General features: G+C 37.3%; 1 protein-coding gene across 2 annotated transcripts; it reads right to left on the bottom strand.

Moving 5' to 3' along the window:
* Positions 1-3578: 3578 nt before the first annotated feature.
* Positions 3579-11430, bottom strand: LOC128373651 (voltage-dependent calcium channel gamma-5 subunit). 2 transcript variants are annotated; one of them, XM_053333792.1, is made up of 7 exons: positions 11235-11430; positions 8843-8871; positions 8005-8017; positions 7390-7476; positions 5187-5327; positions 4891-5036; positions 3579-3842 (listed from the first exon to the last, which is right to left on the bottom strand). In XM_053333792.1, the coding sequence occupies exons 1-7, from the start codon at positions 11428-11430 to the stop codon at positions 3579-3581; spliced, it is 876 nt and encodes a 291-aa protein (XP_053189767.1). The 2 variants fall into 2 exon arrangements, with proteins under 2 accessions (XP_053189767.1, XP_053189775.1); XM_053333800.1 differs by lacking the exons at positions 8005-8017; positions 8843-8871.
* Between the last annotated feature and the right edge of the window lie 7083 nt (positions 11431-18513).

Below are 18513 nucleotides of genomic sequence, written 5' to 3'. Positions count from 1 at the left end.
CTCTAGAGGACAAGATTTTATCCATTTGGGGTTTTCTTGAGATATAATCAAATTTGTTGTTTCCTTCTTAAATGGTTAATTGGGAAATGGACTGTTAAGAGTTTAAATTTAAGTGCATCACTATGAACAGGCCTATTTATTATCACCAACAGTGATATTTGCAACACATGGTTTCATTGTTGGGGGTAATCAATCTGGGGATGTGCCAACTCATCAGGTCAATAGATGAAACTGCTCATTCAGTTTGGGGACATCAGTACATGATGCAGATAAGCTGTTTCCATCCTGCTGTTAGCCCCCATTACATCTCATTCACCCAGATGGATGAGTGCCAGCTCTCACAGAGAGCAGCACTGGTTTCAACATTGGCACTGTGTCTGAATATCTGTGAATGACATTGACCTTATCACTGTTGAGTTTTGGTTTGACAGTATATTAGAGAATCTACTCTGTGTACTGTTTTCTTTCTTTCTTTTTTAAGCTGTAGCCTCAGTTTGTCTTTGTTACAATAGTAACAGTTAGTGGGAAAGAAATGTGATATTACATGATGTTCATAAGAGAGGGTTGGGGGGGAAAAAAAAAACTCCAAAGGAGATGAATTGATCAGTAGTCGCCCAATCTTCAGTACTTCATTGATATGCATTTCCACTAAGTCTCAACAGAGGGCAACCATGAGCTACGCATTTACCATTACTAGAGGTTCATTGAAATGTTTCATATAGCAGACTGTTCAATCAACATACAGTCATACATGTGTTACATCACTTGTTAATGGCATTGTGCAAAGCCTATTTACTGTCCTGTGCTATTGGTTAAATAACAGCTATTACTTGTTTTTATATATTTATTTTAAAATTTTCAAGATTTTCAGTATCTCTTATTACATAACTCTGAGTTTCTCAGCATCCATTAGGGGCATTGTAACTATGAAGCAATTATAATGTTCCTTTCCTTTTATCACTAGTGAGGGAAGAATGGGAAAAAATGGTAATATGAGACTGGATGTTATTTTTCATTTAATGTGGCTGTAAAATCAGGTTCTATGTCTAAATTATGATATCCTGTATAATACAAACAATCGATTGAAGTAATAAGCAGAAACAATCTTATTGTTTATCAAACCCCATTAAATTTTATTTCATTGAGTATACATACAGTAGTTCATTGCACATTTAACATCATGAAAATGACTGATTGTAAAAATACACAGATATTGACATTTCGTATCTGACAATGACACCATCTGAATACTTTACATTTATATAACATGATGCAAAAGCTCACATTTTCAATGTGATGCAGAGGCAAAGCAGCTGTCACAAATATTGCAGATGAATCTACCCAACAACAGAACAGCCATCATTTTATAATTGCTGCTGTCTATAGAAAAATGACTCTATATACACACTGATGATTTCATATTTACAGTGTTTTAAATAAACAAAATGTAACTGGTTTATATACTGACAAACAGTGCTTGAGAGTGAAAGTTTAGCTTGGCACAGTTCGTGTTTACTGGGTTTATGTATATTTACATATACTGCAGGTGGAATATCATGACCCAGTGATGAAATGTTGCATGCTCTTAATAACACGTTCACACCATGCAATAGTAAATACTTACAATAATTTTAGTAATATATGTCAAACTAACATAAATTTGTTGCACAAGACAAAATGTTTCTCTGTAATATGTTTACTTACACTTAATGCTGCATGAAATGTATATATTCAATACTTTTCCACTTGGGTAAAATATCTTCCTTGGCACACTAAGGATCGCAGTATATTTGTATGTCAAACATCTAAGAATATTCTGTCAGTATGAGGGGGTAAATTAGAAAAATAATTATCTATAATTTAGGTTATTATATCTCAGTAGGAGAGGTACTTTACTATATGCAGAATCTCATTTAGCAGTTTCCTTCAGCTCATCTTACATTCACATTGGCTTCATATGAAAATAGTCTTTCATACCACCTGGTGCATTCACATTCTCTATCAAAACCATGACCACAGAAATCTCCTTCCTTTTGGCCTGCTCTTTTTTATCCTATAAAAAGAGTTTGGCACCTGCACTATGTGTTTTCTCTTTTTGTTTTTTTGATTGAACACACTTACTTTTTGTCTTTTAGTGTTTTTGTTTAATGTATTTCCTTTACAAGAATACGCAATAATACTGTCAAACATTTACAAAGCCATTAGATATTTAGGTTCAGACCTTTAAAAGGTGTGTATTGTTGGACAGGTTATGATGGGATTAGCAGCCTAAAATACACTTATTTCCTTTGGTGTAAATAGTTCTGAAAGGGACCAGTGAAATCAAGCATTAAAATAAAAAAATAAAAACAATTTCAATACTTGATAAAGACACATCATGATTGAACCACATATACTACAAAACTGTGAATACCCCCACTTTCAGTTTAAAATGTTTATAAAAAAAATCCTGTGCCTAAGATGGTTCCTGTACAGTGGGCCTAAATAGGGAACATCAGCATTTCTGGTTGTTAACTATGTGGTCTGTAAATTGTTTAAAAATGTATACTTGACACAGAAATACTTAGAGGGTGAAATACGGTAGGTTAACGTTCTCTCCCAGCATGAATCCCCAAAATTCATCATGTGTTTCATAAGCTCTGCTCCTGAACATGAAAAAAATTCAAGAAGTTCTAGCTGCTGACTCCATTTAAACATGCCTGAAACAGCATGAAGACAGCTACACTATACAACATCAAAAAGAGATTATCTGAACAAAGTGCAGCACATTGCAACTGTGAAGTGCCTTGATTGAGGACAGCTGACTCAGGATTTGAGTAAGGTTTGTTTGTTTACACTCAAACAGCTGGTACACATGTGCTGTTCATAGAAAAACTGTGTTTTCACACATTTATAAGACTATATTCACTTTAATGAATTAGAAGTCAGAAATTAGGATTTTCTGAGGAAACCTTTTGTCAAAAACCACCTTCTAGGATTTATAGTTCTAGGCAAGGTACCTTGCAGCTTTTCCTTCAAACAAAACTAAAGTTCCCTGCTCTCTGGCTGAAATCACCTGCTTTAGGTGAAAAGCTGCAGATTTGTAGTAGTTGCCTATCTCATTCTAGTCCCTATACTCTCACCTACAGATGTGCAGTATCTACTCACTATCAGGATTGTGGCAGTACTACGGGCAAATTCAGCTGCAGGTTGAAGATACTCAAGTTGTTCAGTTCAGATGACCAACCTTTAGCAAGTCACCAATCACTAAAAACAAGAGGAAAAGCAGATTAAAATACAACCATGTTATACTCATTCCTCTTCCAACAGCTCTCCCTGAAACACGACAGGTTAGCTGACACTAAAGTGAACTGTTCAACCTTCAACATAAGTTTTTGCTCCCCACAGAACCAAAAGGTGTAAATAAAAAACTCGGCAGTAGGGAGGGTAGAGAGAGTCAAGTCATAGTCAGGACACTTGAAGAGGGGGCACGTAGTGATATAAGTTGGATAATATAAAATTATTGGACAATTTTATGCCAAATTCCAGGCAGATGAAAATGACCCTTACAGTGCTAACACAACCATTCATCCCCTGCCTCAGCAAGGTGACGAGGACATCTGTTCATACTCTGGACACTTGAGGAGGGCAGGGTAGTTGGAGGAGTTCATCTGGAGGGAAGCCTCAGAGGAGATGGAGGAAGGGCTGCGGCCACGTCCAGCCCAGGCATCTGGATGGAGGAACTGGCCGGAGTAATCGGAGCAATTGCTGAGGCGAGGTCGGTAGAAGCCCTGGTGGGGCCGGTACATTTCCTCTGCTGTGTAGCGCTTCATGAACAGATACACTGACATGACGCCCGCTGTCTGCAAAGATAATGGAGGCAAGGAGACACTGAGTTTACTCTTCTTAAGTAAAATTATACTTTTTTGTTTCCTGATTATTCTGTTTGAACTGCTTTTAATTATCTACTAGATTCTGCAGCATTTTTGAGGCAAAGATTGGGCAAAGTCAGTGTCTCTCGGAGTAAATATTAAATTATTTGATAATTAATCATTTTGCCCCAGTAATCAGCAGCAAATATCAACCCCCTACAGTGAACACTTTAATCATGGCTCAGTTCAATATGTTCATGCAAGCGCTCATGTGTGTATGTGCTGTATATGTGTTGAATATTTTCTTTCTTTCTTTAAATGAGATCATAATTCTTCCGTTGAATTATGTCCAACCTCAGTGCATGCAAGTAAGAATTTCACAGAAAAAAGAATTTAATAGAGGAAGGCACATTTAACATTTTGTAAATGACTAATAGGATCAAAAGTAACTTGGGAGAATCCATTATCCACAATAGAAATAGAATGAACACATGAATCATGGCTTATTAATTGTAAATGATCCTGTTTTATGGGGACTATTTTGCACATCACAACACATTATGGTTATTTAGATCTAAAGGATTAGATTTGGCAAAATGAAGCAGCTTAAAAACTCAATTACTTAATGTTTGATGCATTCATGTTCTTCCCTAGAATGATTCATACATCTCTCACACAAAGAAAATTGAATAGACTAGTGTCATCAGCTGTTAATTAAAGCATTAATGAGAACTTAAAATGCTATGTAAATCATGAACACAACATATGAGAACTATATTGATGCCAGTGCTGTCTTCATGTGAATATAAAAGTGAAAGGTTCAACCAGAAAACACAAAAACACACAAACTAAATGTCTTCTCTTGGAACTTCATTTGAGCAAATGAGTCTCGTGTTGATCTATACCTCAGTATCAAGCAGAAACAGGCCATTGAGACACTTTTTGGTTAGTTAAGTGAGTTTAAAAGGACTAGCTTGTGAAACCAACCATGTGAGATGCTGCATGCTTACATTAACCACATTTGTTGTAGTGAAATTACCTCAGTGAGCAGGAAGGAAATGGCAGCAAAAGCAAACGACCAGCCATATTTATAACTGAAGTAGGCCTCATTAGATTTGGTCCTGTTCAACATTTCATCATTTATGTTGGAGATGTACAACACCAGACCAACAACCAGGGACAGACCTGAGGAAGGCAGAGGGAGAAGACAAAAATATAGATAGCAGATTTATAATGACTATGGCTAGAATTCAGATTACTTTCTATGAAAACGTAGATGACTACCATCCTTGTTGTTGACATAAATTATGTGTGTGTAGAAACCAAACACAGTACCTGACAGGATGAAGAAGATTCCAGAAACAAAGGCCAGGATGGTGCGATGGGGTCTAATGTGGCCGATGTTACTGAGCACAAAACCAATGAACATGAAGAAGAGGCTGACCAGGGGGAAGGGTGTGGCAGAACGGATCATCTCTGGAAGAAGATGAGAAAATGATCTGTTTTTTGAGGACTGAAACACAAGCCTGAACTGAATTTAAAAAGAGATGTGCTGATCATATAAAGGCTGTTAATGCTTCATCCTAATGCAATTTCTTTTTCTTATTTGTGTATTGTTAAGTGATTTTCCAAAACTTGGGGGGTTAGAGGGGTTAGAGCAGCAACATGAGCTTTTCCACTGGGGCTATTCTTACTCCTAATAGAGTAGGAATCTCATCTCTCAGGTTTAGGACATGGTTTATATTAACATGGTTTGCTTTCTTCTGTAAGCAAATGGTACAGTACCTCCCAGAAGTAAAGGGAGTCTGTGATACTTCGTTCCAGACCCCCATTGTGTTCTCCATTACACAAAATGTTACCCCTTCAGATAAATGGACCAGATGTCTGAGGGCATAACCCTAATGAAAATGGTTATTTAATTAGTTGTGTAAAGCTTGGATTGTGCTGTAAACTTGCCTTTTACAGTTTACTGTTGATATCCAACACTGCATACATTTGTGTTTGAATTGTGGAAAAATGTACAAGTAAATCATTTTTTATTCACATTGACTTTGAAACATGGGAAAAGTTTTGGTTCTGAAGAAAAATGGTGACAAAAGATCAAACGACAGGTACAGGCATAACAAAATCAGCTATTATTTAGATACTATGGACGTCAAAGTGTCAATTCTATAAACAACGCAGCATAATTAGACAGTAAAATGTACCATTGCATATGAATACATCAATGACCTTATGCACTTGGACAGATCCTGTATTAATTTCCATCCATACATCCATGCTCCCTTGCTCCATCTGAAATCTAGAGTTACAACTAATGCACACTGGAAGTTTACTTTTATACTTATTAGTTTACTTTATGGTACACTCATTGGGCAACTCACCTTTCTTTTAACAATGTTATTATCTATATTTCATACATTATCATGTTTTTAGAAAAAAGCCAATTAACTGTTGTTATCACTGTTTACAAAATTACTTCAGTCTATGTTTTCCTCACTTCAAGGACTCATTTCTTTTTCACATGCACTTTTCTTCACTCACTGTACTTCTTTCACACTCAGCTTTCTCTCATTTCTCTCATCGTCACCTCCACATCTTCACATAAATTCTCCTGTCACCTCCCTTTGGTGCTTTTACATAATCAGTTATCCAACATGTGTTGTTCATTGTATCATAGACATTGTTTGATGTGTACTTGTTTGCACTTGAGTTGAAAAATGGATGGATGTATTTTACAAAATGTTTCTACTTCAGCTATTTAATTCTCAAAATGTGTTATGGCAACTGTCAGAGACAGTTGTGAGGCATATACATGTATTCAGATGATAAATGGATTTACCTTTGGGAATGTACATTATCATTGCTTTAGTTTCTCTGTTTTTGGTACTAAAAAATGAAAGTTACAGACTGCAGCTTGAAGACATGAGGGATATGAGAGCTGCAGTGGCTGTCTTGGCAGCATCACTCTCTGATATTACAACTGCTTGTCTGCTCTCACACTAATAGTGCTTATGTGTATTCATGTGTGATTCCCTGCAGGGGATCAACAAAATGAAAATGGCACTCTTACATTTTTCATACACACCCAGTTCTCATCTCAAGTAGAAATTAGACCAGGAATAGCATAAACCACATGTGATGGGAAGATGACAGCTTAGTCTGGAGGTGTGGATTCAAGTCAAATTACTTATTTGGGTCAGGCAAAGGTCCTGTACTGTGTGTGTGGACTTTAGATGATCTACTTTGGTCTAGAGAGGACAGCAGACAGACAGACTACTTCAGTGACACATGGTGTTGCCGATTAGTTTTTTTCACCTTCCAGTGATGAGCTTCACAGGAGGTTTGTAACACATTGGAGATCCAATTTTGTTTCGTGGACTGAACCATTCCCACAAAGAACCCCAAATACTTGTGGTGGTGTACTGGAACTATACCACTGTGCCACTTACGACTTGAGTAAACATCAGAGACTTTATCAGTTTCACCAAACTGAAGCGTTGCTCATACAATAGTGGAGTGTGAACAGTTTACTTACTCAGGACACTAACAGTGGACTCAGAGGTCATCTGGACGTTAGTAGGCATCACATACTCTATAGTAAAACACCGACCTTTCTCCTCCCCTGGAATAAAGGAAAGAAAAAACATTTCAGGAATAGACAGAATTTATTGTCATATGCTAGAATAACCTTCTGTGATGGCTGTGAAACATTTTGTCATAGCATATTTCATGTGCGAAGCTACTGAATGCTACTCGGAAACAACCTCACATCAAGTTTCAAGTGAACGAGAATCAACAGCTTGTTTGATATAATAAATTACTTCAGCTGTCAGTATTTGGACAAGGAACACCCAGTGTTACATTTTGGCACCTTTGTCTTCATCACTTTCACACATCCAGTACAATGTCTGGCACTAAAACACAAATACACAAATATATACACACACTTGTTACTGATGTCTTTCTCAACACGTCATTAGCTCCACACACACTATGAAGTGTAAGATTAGGTGATATTTTAGGGTTCAGCATATGTAATTAACTTTTATAATGCCTGTTGTGTGTTAAGACAGCCTAAACTATAAATATACATTAAATACATACTACTCAGGATTTGTTGCTGTTTGTATACACAACATTCAAAGTTGACCTCTCCTCCCTGGCTCAATGACACCAGAACGAGCTAAGAGTATGAGTGTGCAAGAGAGATAGAGGAAGAGAGAGAGAGAGAGCAGTCGTGGTCTAGCGAGCTAGAGAGTGAATGAATAGAGTGAGCAGTGGTAGTGAGAACAACGCAGTGAATCAGATGAATAAAATGTTATTTTCTGAAACATTTTATGGTGGCTATGTTCTAAAACACAAATAAACACATACACACTTTTGTGCATCCCTGTGGAAAGGTTCCACATTGTCAGCATTGGTATGAATGTAGTTGAAGCGCACACTACTAACTCTAGTACGTATGTGTTCAAGAGAGACTAATGCCATGAATACACCGAAGGCCGATGAAAAGAGACACAAGTGATACAACAGGCTGTTTATGTTGGGCACGTAGGTGACATCATGATCTCTCCTGGTCTGTGATGCACTCACAGACACGCAACGCAGCGCCTTTTACTCCTCAAATACACCAGAGCAACAGTAAGAGTGACGTGCCTGTCCATGGTTTGAATAATTTCTTATCAAGGATTTAGATTATTTATAAGAATTCCTTTTCCATTGAAAAAATAAAGTTTAGTGGGATGATCTTCAGCAACCTATCTCACTTCTATCCCCCCCCCCCCCCCCCCCCAAAGCAGAAAAATGTTTGCGGCGTGCTGCTTTCTTGCCACTCTTCAGTGTGTTCGCAGTGTAATAGTTCAAACTTTTGCTTTAGGCTGTAGTTTGTTTAGTGTTGAAAAATTGTATTTGCTGAGCTGCTCTAGCTTGTCATCGACATAAGTGACTAATGATAAGTGGTTATTCTAGAAAAAAATAGTTTATATGACATGTTGTTTGACCATGTCTGAAGGCAAAACTGTTCTGAACAGCCATACTCAAATGGGATGCCTGCTGTACTGTATGTAAAAAAAAAAAAAGGATAACAGCATTTAACATCAGAGTGACTGTTTCAGAAAGTTACAGAAATTGTCAGACATAGGACCCCTCCCGCCCCCAATTATGGCATGTGGTGTGAGGCAAGGGATTCTTCAAGGCTGTTTGACTGTCAGAAAAATTGTTCTGATGGAATATACAGATGCCCAAGTAAGGCTCAGGTCACAATTTCAGGACCGTGCTGTTATAAATCATACATACATAAAACAGGATTTCATGCCTGTATTCCCTAGGAACCTTCTAGTTCAAGCATTTCTTACAGAAAGCAAGCATTTAAATCAAGAGATGATCTGAATGTATTATGAAAAATGGCTAAAAGCATCAGAAAGTGTCAGAGGGATGTGACAGGACAGATTATAAAGGCAACCGAAAGGCTGTCACTTGTATTTTATTTCCCTTCTGCTTTGGGCACAGAGTAAATATTTAATGTCACTAAATGAAAAACAGCCTTACAGTCAACTATTATGGAGTGTAAGGGTAGCTCCCTGGAGTTACCCTATTCTGGGGTTTTAAAACCATTAGTTTATCAGTCATTCATGTAAAGCTTTGTGTTGTAGCATGACTATAAAGCTTCTACAGAATGGCAACTCATTAATATTCAGTCCATTCAAATGTACAGTAATTGCAATAGAGAGAAATATTAAGTATTACTGAAAATGGTTTCATGTAGCTTGACTTAAATTGACTTAAAAGATGCCCTTTTCTTGTATACAAACAACAGTAATGTTTCCACTGAGAGTTACTGACAAAGATACTGGATGCATTTCCTTCCTCATGAAATATTTCAAAGTATTTTAAAAGGGAGATTATTCTTGAAATAAAAAAATAAAAAAAAAAATGTTACAAACTAGATGTACGCTAATTTCGAAGGAAGGTATATCCATATATATATCCATATCCATCCAAATAAAACAAGATACATTTGACCAATTTACTCAATATCCAGATTACTCTTGATGATATACTCTAACATAGAGTCCTTCTACAAGCCTTGCAGCCTACAATAAATAGGCAGTGAAGTGCCCTATATTAAACATGATTTACAGCACTCACAATGACTGAATGTAAATGCTTGCTGTGTGGGTAAAGGCCGTGTATGTGAACTCATGCAGGAATAAACTAGCAACACCCAATGAACTCTAACCAACATCAATACTGACCAAAACACAACATAACCTCATTCATGTTCTTTGGCATAACAGCATACTGCGATAGTGGGCAGTAATTGTTTCTGGGTCAAACACTGTGCACCACAACCATTAAGTTTGCAATAAGGCCACTCAATTACCCCTAAAATACACACTGGACCATTAGTGCTTTTATAGCAATGGCCTGCTAGATAGCAGGAAAACATCTGTTACCTAATCACAATTGGATTGCCTACATACTTCCCATGACTGAACGGTTTGATTGTGGGACATGGATTAATGGAACAATTCAACAGTAAATAGGATAATATTACAGGGTAACATTCAACAAATCAGCCTCATTATTTCACGATTTTCAGGTGAAACATTATCTAAAAAAGGTCTAAACATGACGGTATACATTTTTGCATCTACAGTACACATCCAACAACTGTAACAGTATTGATACGAGTCAACTGTTTCCAATACCAGAGGGAGCAAGAGGGTAAGAGCAAATGTTGATACCTGGTGTACTCTGGGACAACGCTTGACTCGATTGTTGTGTATCTAAGAAAAGAATAAAATCTAACAGTTAGTGTTTTTGCTTTTTTTTTTTAATCAAGTCTTGCTGGCATGCCTTTGTGATGTTGGAACTGGGAAGGAACAATATTTTGATAAAGGCTAAAAGGTGTTTAAGCATGCAATGTGGAAAGATGTAAGGTTTTGTAACTTAATGTAATTTTTCATGTTAAGTGCTGTGTAAGATGCAGGTCAAAGAAAAGGAAAAAAGACAATGCAATCAGGGTCTTCTGTAGCAATCCATGGTGCCTCTATAGCAATAGAGTGTGAATCAGCCATTGGGTCATGGGGAAGATGTCTTGCATCTTTCAACTGAAATAAAGTACTTGACACATTTAAAGATGCAGCCCAGAATTAAAGTAGAGTTCGCATACAAAAAGATAGGTACTGGTCCCATCATTGCACAGAGCTAAATGCAAACATAAAATACTCATGCTCCAGTATTCAAACATTAATCGAAGACTAGACTGGTAGTAGTATTAGTAATAGTAGTAATTAGTAGTAGGAGGAGAAAAGAAATGTAGCTGAGTGAGCATGTGCAGTATAGCAAGAGATTCATGGCATCCATTTATTAACTCACCAGCCAAGAAACAAACCCTCCAGAGGCCAGAGTGGAGCGACATGCGTATCTCTGTGCTCTGGTTGAGGGGTAGGATGACGCCCTCTTCCAGGTAAAGCCAGTAGTCGGTGCTTACGGCAATCCCCAACAGGCCCAGGGCGCAAACAGCGAACACGCTGCTCAGCAAAGTCAGCGCCTTCCTGCCACATAGGCTCATACCACAGCCTCAAGAGCAGGGGGCGCCGCCGGCAGAAAGGGAAGCTTAGAGAGAAAGAGAACGAAAAAACATCTTTACAAAATCCACCAAAGTAAAGGGGAATAAATTGTTATGAAAACCCTCTTGAGACAAGATCAAATTGTCCTTGAGGGCTAAAAATAGGAAGATTGGATGAAAGCATTTGGAAGTTTGGAAAACTTGGAAAGTAGCTGACATTTTTCTTTTTGATGACACCGCTTTTATATTCCGTCCGCTAAAGGAGGAGCAAAAGGAAAAAAATGTTCTGAATGACACTTCTCTTTAAAAAGCAGTGAAACCATCATCTAATACCTGAAATAGAACCACTTGTATGAAAAGTCAACTCGCTTGATTTGAGGATCCTCGTGATACTAGTGGAGTAACTTAAACTGTTGCCATTCCTATATATTATCTCACACTGGTTCTATGTACCTTAATCTATTTTTTCCCAATAGGAGATATGTTTAATTGCTTAAAAAACAATTTGATTGAAGCCAGAAATTGTGATTAATGGCTTTGGGAGTATCTGTGGGTTGCTTGTTTGTGCAATTGCTACTGTAGGACTGCATACCAAACACTTGGTATAAGTAATTGCTGTTGACACCACTCAGAGACAACATAGATATTAGCAGAAAGGAATGAATAGAAATATGATAGTGGATACCCTGAACTGAGATAGAAAATCTGGGAGAGATTGCAGAGCCAAAATCTCTCATTGGAATTTAAATAACCACACTGTGCAGACACTAAACCACAAGGTTTAGTGGGGCATGTTTGGAAATACTTTATTTACATTTATTACTGTATTAATACATCCAATGTTTCTGCTAAAACCATCCACGACTCCTAATATCTGATAAATCCACTACCTCTCTGTTCTATCCAGTGATGCCGAAGCAGCATTGCAGATGTTGTAAATTATGTGACAGCACATGAATATGTGTGCACTCAGATCACACAAAACGATAGATATGTTCATACGTTAGCTGGTGCCCACATTTGCCGGAAGCTGGAGTACTGGGGAGCTTGGCATAGGATATGTGTTGAAAGGAATTGATTTTACATAATGAGTTCTCAGTGTGCTGCCACATTGAGCACTCACTGTGAGAATGGAGAGAAGCAAAGTGAATATGTGAAAGGATTTTCAACTCTTATAAGACTTTTTCTTCTTCATGGATCATCGTCTTGGATGTAAAGCCTGAAGAGAACAGAGTAAAGAGATCTCCATACATCTTGCAGCTCAGAAATGGTGCTTCAACATGCGGGACAAAAGAAGGATAATGGAGATAATGATTATAAATAAAATGTTCAATAATGAAGCAGCAACTAAAGTTTTGACAAAAAAGCAAGCCTTGTGGATCTGGATATCATAAACTAGACAGGTTTGTTATGTTTCTAGCCAAAGCCATATAGCCACAACCTACTGTACAACTATTTACATTTTAAATACAATTAGATATTACAGAAAACAATACATATTAATAAGGTAATATTGTTTATATAGTTTGAATTCTGAGAATTCTATTTTCTCTTGTGCAAAATCATTTCTAATTATGTACTCCAGACTCTATTTCTCTAATGGATATAAAGCCAGTTGCCCCACTTCTTGACACAAAGGGTAATCCATCTTAGAAGACTATTGTTGTAAGTCCAATACATACTATTAATAAGATACATGTACAAGTCTGTCTTGTCGACTCTGTTGTTCTTGTTGTTGCTCCTGTTTTATCTTATATCCATTTGTCTTAGTTATTTTCTGGGTGTAAAAGCCTAACTGTGAATAAGCTTCATCTGGCCTATATTCATTACACTTCTTCCATCTTTCTCCTCATAAAAGTGTTTATCTGTGTTGTCCCTGTTAAGAAAAAACTGTATTTCAGAGGTAGAACTTAAAATGTAAATTTGATACATACAACTCTTTCTTTTTTATTTTTATGTCATGCAATGAACTAATTTGTCTTGTGCATGTGTGTGCACAGGTATGAACATGCATTCTTGGAGTAGTACACAACTTACTTAGATGGCCTGAGAATAACAGACAGAGGCATATTTGACTGTCAATGTCAAATTACGTTATGTAAGTATGTATATATACATGTATTGATACAAGTACTTTATGACTATATGGCACAAATTCAATCTGAACTATTTTGAGTTTAAGAGAAGCGTCCTTTACCTATCTCATGAGACTGGACCTGCTTTTGAACTATGACCCATAGGTCAGTATGTTAGACCAGAAAGAGCATTGGTGATTAGAAGCAGCTGGGATGCATGCATAAGCAATAAGCGTTCACTAAAGCATAAAGGGTCAGCATTAATGAGAACAGAATATCATTAAAGGACAGGGTGTCATTAAAGAAGGAGGAGGAGCTATTTAGGGTTGTTACTTTTCAAGCATCTACAAAAGATCATTATGACCATAATTCATATTTATGTAATATAACCGTTTTTATTTGAATACCAAATCATTAATTCAATATAAAGTTATATTTTCACAGAATACAGGCATTTGACCTATAGCAGCTCTTCTGAAAATTATTAAAGAAATACTGATGAAGTTTGCCCCACTCTAACACCATGGCATTATTCACACCATTCATAGTTGTTGCAACCAGCCAGATGGTTTTGACACAGACACCATTCAAATCACAAGCAAGAAGTAGCCATGATAGATTGATACCTGATAAGTTAAAAAGAATGCCTTGTATTATAAATGGTTGGGGTAAGACACCATCTATCTATTTTTGAGCACAACACACAATAACAACACAGAGCTACTGAATGACACTGTATAATAAATACAAGCTTTACAGTAAAGGCAGTGCTAGCTCATAGTCACCTGAGTAACTTTGCTTGATTAGGTCTTTTATGTTTTTATGAGCAAAAACGTAAGAGTGTTAAATCACTCAAAACAGGACACAAAACGCACACACACACACACTCACAGTAGCACCATTTTCAGTCCTTAGTGAATATTAATCTACTCAATGATCTCGTCTCTAAAGGATTACAGATGGAGACTGATATGAGTTGAGAAAAAAACATTTTCATTTCATTGAGTAATGTGTCTCATTAGATGTTCAAAGCCAGTGGGAACAACACAAAAGCCTTGTAGTCCTGTCTGTAAAGGGATACACAAAACCACCTCTCTCCTGCATAAACATGAGTGCTTCCTTTAAAAACCTGTTTGAATGTGACGTGAATCTGCTCCCGCTTTAATATGATGATTAATTCAGCAAACATGTTCCTGTCACCTTAACATACAGTATGTCCTTTGTGCAAAAACATCATTTTAAAAATTGAATTATACTGAAGTTATGTTTTCAAGGTATTCACAAAAACATTTTTCAAAACGATTTGTCAAAAGTTCTCAGCCAGTGATGTAATACAAAACAATACCACTAGGAGTCTAGAGGCCATGCTAATATCAAGTAAGGTAGAAGCACACCGCTGCTAGAGTAAAGGGCACATCATCACAAAAAGTGGGGCATTCCTCTTCTGTCGTCACTGTTAACATGCACCTAACCTCCTGTCAACCTTCATTTGAGCAGACTCACTGCAAAACATACCACTTTCAACAAAAACAATCAGAAATGCAATGGCATGGCAAAGAGGTACACAGATGTCTCCAACCTTTTCAAATGTGTACTGTGTTGAAAGACAGACCTCCAAGGCAGGGCAAGAAAACAACTGATCCATAACAACACAAAAGTTTAGACGTCAAAATACATTGGCCTGAAAAACACAATTATTGGCTCATGAAGAAAATGTGCACATAGTTTTACTTCAACTGTTCCTCACTTGACAAATCGAGGAAAGTTTAAAAGTTTAATGATGAAAACAATTGCAAATACTTTTCAAAAATATATTGTCCACCCACTGAATTAGGGAGTATAACCCATGGCTATGGTGAAAGAAGAGAGATTCATTGTAAAACAACTGACACCCTAATTTTAATTTGTGTATTTGTTTATCTCTGTCAAGGGTTGGTCAGCGTCACAGCATGGATCTGTTTATTGACCCAGTTACTGTGGCTGTAAGAACGCGACAGTGAGTGCAATCCTTGTGTTGCCTCTGATGTGGACAGGCAACTAACACTATGGGGCTTGGTTGCTGTTGGTTAATGTTGCTAGGGTTGGCTGGAGGACACTAGCGGTCCAATGCGACGAGAGGACAAATGTCATCAAACCACAGACACAGCTGGACGAGGCTGGCAACCCCCATCGTTTGCCAGCTGAGATCTTGAACAGTTCCATCATTGGCACATTCCTACAGTACAGTATACATCGACATTCACATACATACATCCTTCATATTCTTTCACTAACACCAGCATATCATATTTAATGTGATTATGTGCTGGCTGCAGCAAGTGTCATCTGTTTAAACATAATGTTTCATTTCCAAATGAAAAACACAACAACTTAACAATTATCTTGTGCAGTTGGGAAGAGTCTGTCAAACCTACTGCTAATTTATTATATTTATGTAGTTAATAGGAGCAGCTAGTGAGGCATTAATATTTTAGCAGAGCTACTAATGAAGGACTCTTCCAATCTGTTCATAGTAGCACTGTTGTTTCGTCTGGTCCCTTGATAATCTAACAGTTAATACTGTATGATATAGAAGACATTTTTTCCAGATGCTCTCTTATATCAGCCATTATCTGTGACCTATGCTGGCTTCTGGTGGTGAGTTAAGAACTCTGCCTTTGAAGGAGCATTAGCCTACCCTTGAAGGCATGCCTACCAAAAATAAGAAAGCCAAATCCTTGCTGTGGGCCAGACAAAAGGCAGAGAGAGGTGGTGGCGAGCTGTGAAGTCAGACAATGAAGTGGAAATCACCTCCTTTCTACATTAGAGCCACGTGATTCAGGTTAAAACTAATTCTACCAGCTGTTTACTGACTGTTTAATGCTGCCACATATTTAATCCTAGTTGAACCAGATGACCTAATGTTGGAGGAAGCTCAAGACTCCGGAGCAGCATGCATCAAAACATAGTACTCTTCTGTAATGTCAAATCATATTAATTAGATGGGGCAGCTCTGGATGTAGCCCAACCCTTTCATGCTGTTCCAATGGCAGTTCCCTTATGTCTTTTCGCAAATGGTTTTGGCTTTCAGCAGTCTTTTGAGCATTTTAGTATCATGACCAAAATATCCAAAGATAGCTTGTCAGTCAGCTTGCTCTCTGCCTTTAATATCTTCTGATCATAAATGAGTATAAACTGTGGAAGGCTGAACAAAGACATTTTAAATAAATATCTTCAGTGCAAAAGGCCCTTCAAGGACCAATTTGTTTAACCAAAAGCTGACTAGGACCAAAACTGTGTACGAGTAACAATTATCTTAAACTGCTTTATTCCATGTGAATGTATTTGTAACAAAGATGGCAGACAGGTCTATTTAATCTAATTGATGTAGCTAGTGATCTCTAAAAGGGTCGATACTCCACTGATTCTGGCACAAGAAACAGTGACCCACAGAAATAGCACTGACATCCATTTACCCATCATTGTTATAAGAACAAGTCTCCAATTTATAAGTGCTTGACTTGGCCCCGTCGCCAGGCAACACTATACAGAGAGGCCTCCGAATTAGTCAAGCATGAATGGACTGATGAGTGAGTCCCAAAACAAGGCTTCCTTTTTGGTAGTGCATTTGACATGCTGGAGCGGGGATACAAAGGAAAACAGGAGAAAGACACAGAGGCACAAATACAGCAAGGTCGTAAAGAACATATTATATGAAAACACACACAGACCCACAAACATAGAGGATCAAATCATTAAAGATGCAGTAGATGCTCGTCAGTGGAAATTTCAACACAGAGTATATACATTTAATAAATTATACAGTATGTTTAGTAACAGTACACATATGTTCTTCCATCGTTAGTGCAGAAGGAACTGACTTTGTAATGACTACCAGATTCTGTGTTTTAGCAGCACAGTGATCTATATTGTCAAATTAGCTTAAAACTAAGAAAGTTGATCACTGTCACAACGGGGGGTGTGAGCACCTCTCTCAGCTGTGATCACTGAGTTTACTTTCTGAGGATACTCCCACCAGGGGGTTCCTTAGAGGTTGAGTGATCATTGCAACACATGAGTTGCAGCTGAGAGACTAGGTTGATGCTGTAGGTATTTAGTGTATTTGAATAATTTGTTTTATTGTCAGCATGTGATGCTCGCTTTATATAAATACTAAGAAGACTAACAAAATGGTACCTACTGCTAATACTGTAAAGTGCCCTGATGTAGAATATTTACATATAAGGCTTACTGTACTTTAAATGAATACATATTCTCTGCACATCCTCATATAAACCTAAACTGAAATAAAAGATAACGATAAATATTTCATTATATCAACTAATTTTACCATTAATTGTATATAATAGAATAATACAGACACACTTTTATCATAGCTGGCTGGCTAATGCCAATAATACACTCCTATATAGTATAGTATACATGGTGTATACTGTAGTAATACAGCAGTACAATATACAATTGAGAACATTGAACATATTTCTCAACATGAAATGCATTTACTGTAAGATGTTTCTAGTAATAATGACCTAGCTGTGTTTCCATGTTGGCAGTGTGATAAATTGTGAACACTGGTGTTACTGGGTTAATAAGACACAGGGGTGCAAGAGAAATGGAGGAAGACTGTATGATTTTAATGGCAGGGCTGTAAAACCGTTTGCAACAAAGCTTGAAAAAAAGTCTCTGGATCCTTGAGCCTTTGAAAATATGTATGAAGTGTCACATACCAGAAATGAAAAACGCAAAAATTCATTGACTACCAAGGGCTAAACATGTGTTTAAAGTCAGTGGTTTAGCTTTTGAAAACATGAAGCCGTGAAGCAATGTTTACATCTTAATGATAGCATCAGTTACATACCATGTCTTCCAATTAAATCAATACAGAAGCTCTTTGAAGCTTCTCTGAAATTCTATACATTTACCTTGAGTCTATAAAAAGTGAGTAGCCATAGGTATGAGTGTGTTTGAAAGACTGTATTGAAAGTGAACAAACCCAAAATCTTTATAGAAG

Source organism: Scomber japonicus, chromosome 2 (genome assembly GCF_027409825.1).
Source record: "Scomber japonicus isolate fScoJap1 chromosome 2, fScoJap1.pri, whole genome shotgun sequence".
In the NCBI taxonomy this organism is placed as follows: domain Eukaryota; kingdom Metazoa; phylum Chordata; class Actinopteri; order Scombriformes; family Scombridae; genus Scomber; species Scomber japonicus.
Note: the sequence above shows the minus strand (reverse complement) of the source record. Positions and strands in the feature narration are given on the sequence as shown.

Excerpts from the sequence above, each read along its gene's own strand:
- LOC128373651 (XM_053333792.1), bottom strand. The coding sequence starts at position 11,430 with ATGAGCCTATGTGGCAGGAAGGCGCTGACTTTGCTGAGCAGCGTGTTC. Across the intron at positions 5,328-7,389 it reads GTCCACTGTTAGTGTCCTGA|AGATGATCCGTTCTGCCACA; the intron begins GTAAGTAAACTG and ends ATCTTCTTCCAG. Across the intron at positions 5,037-5,186 it reads AATCTTCTTCATCCTGTCAG|GTCTGTCCCTGGTTGTTGGT; the intron begins GTACTGTGTTTG and ends TGCCTTCCTCAG.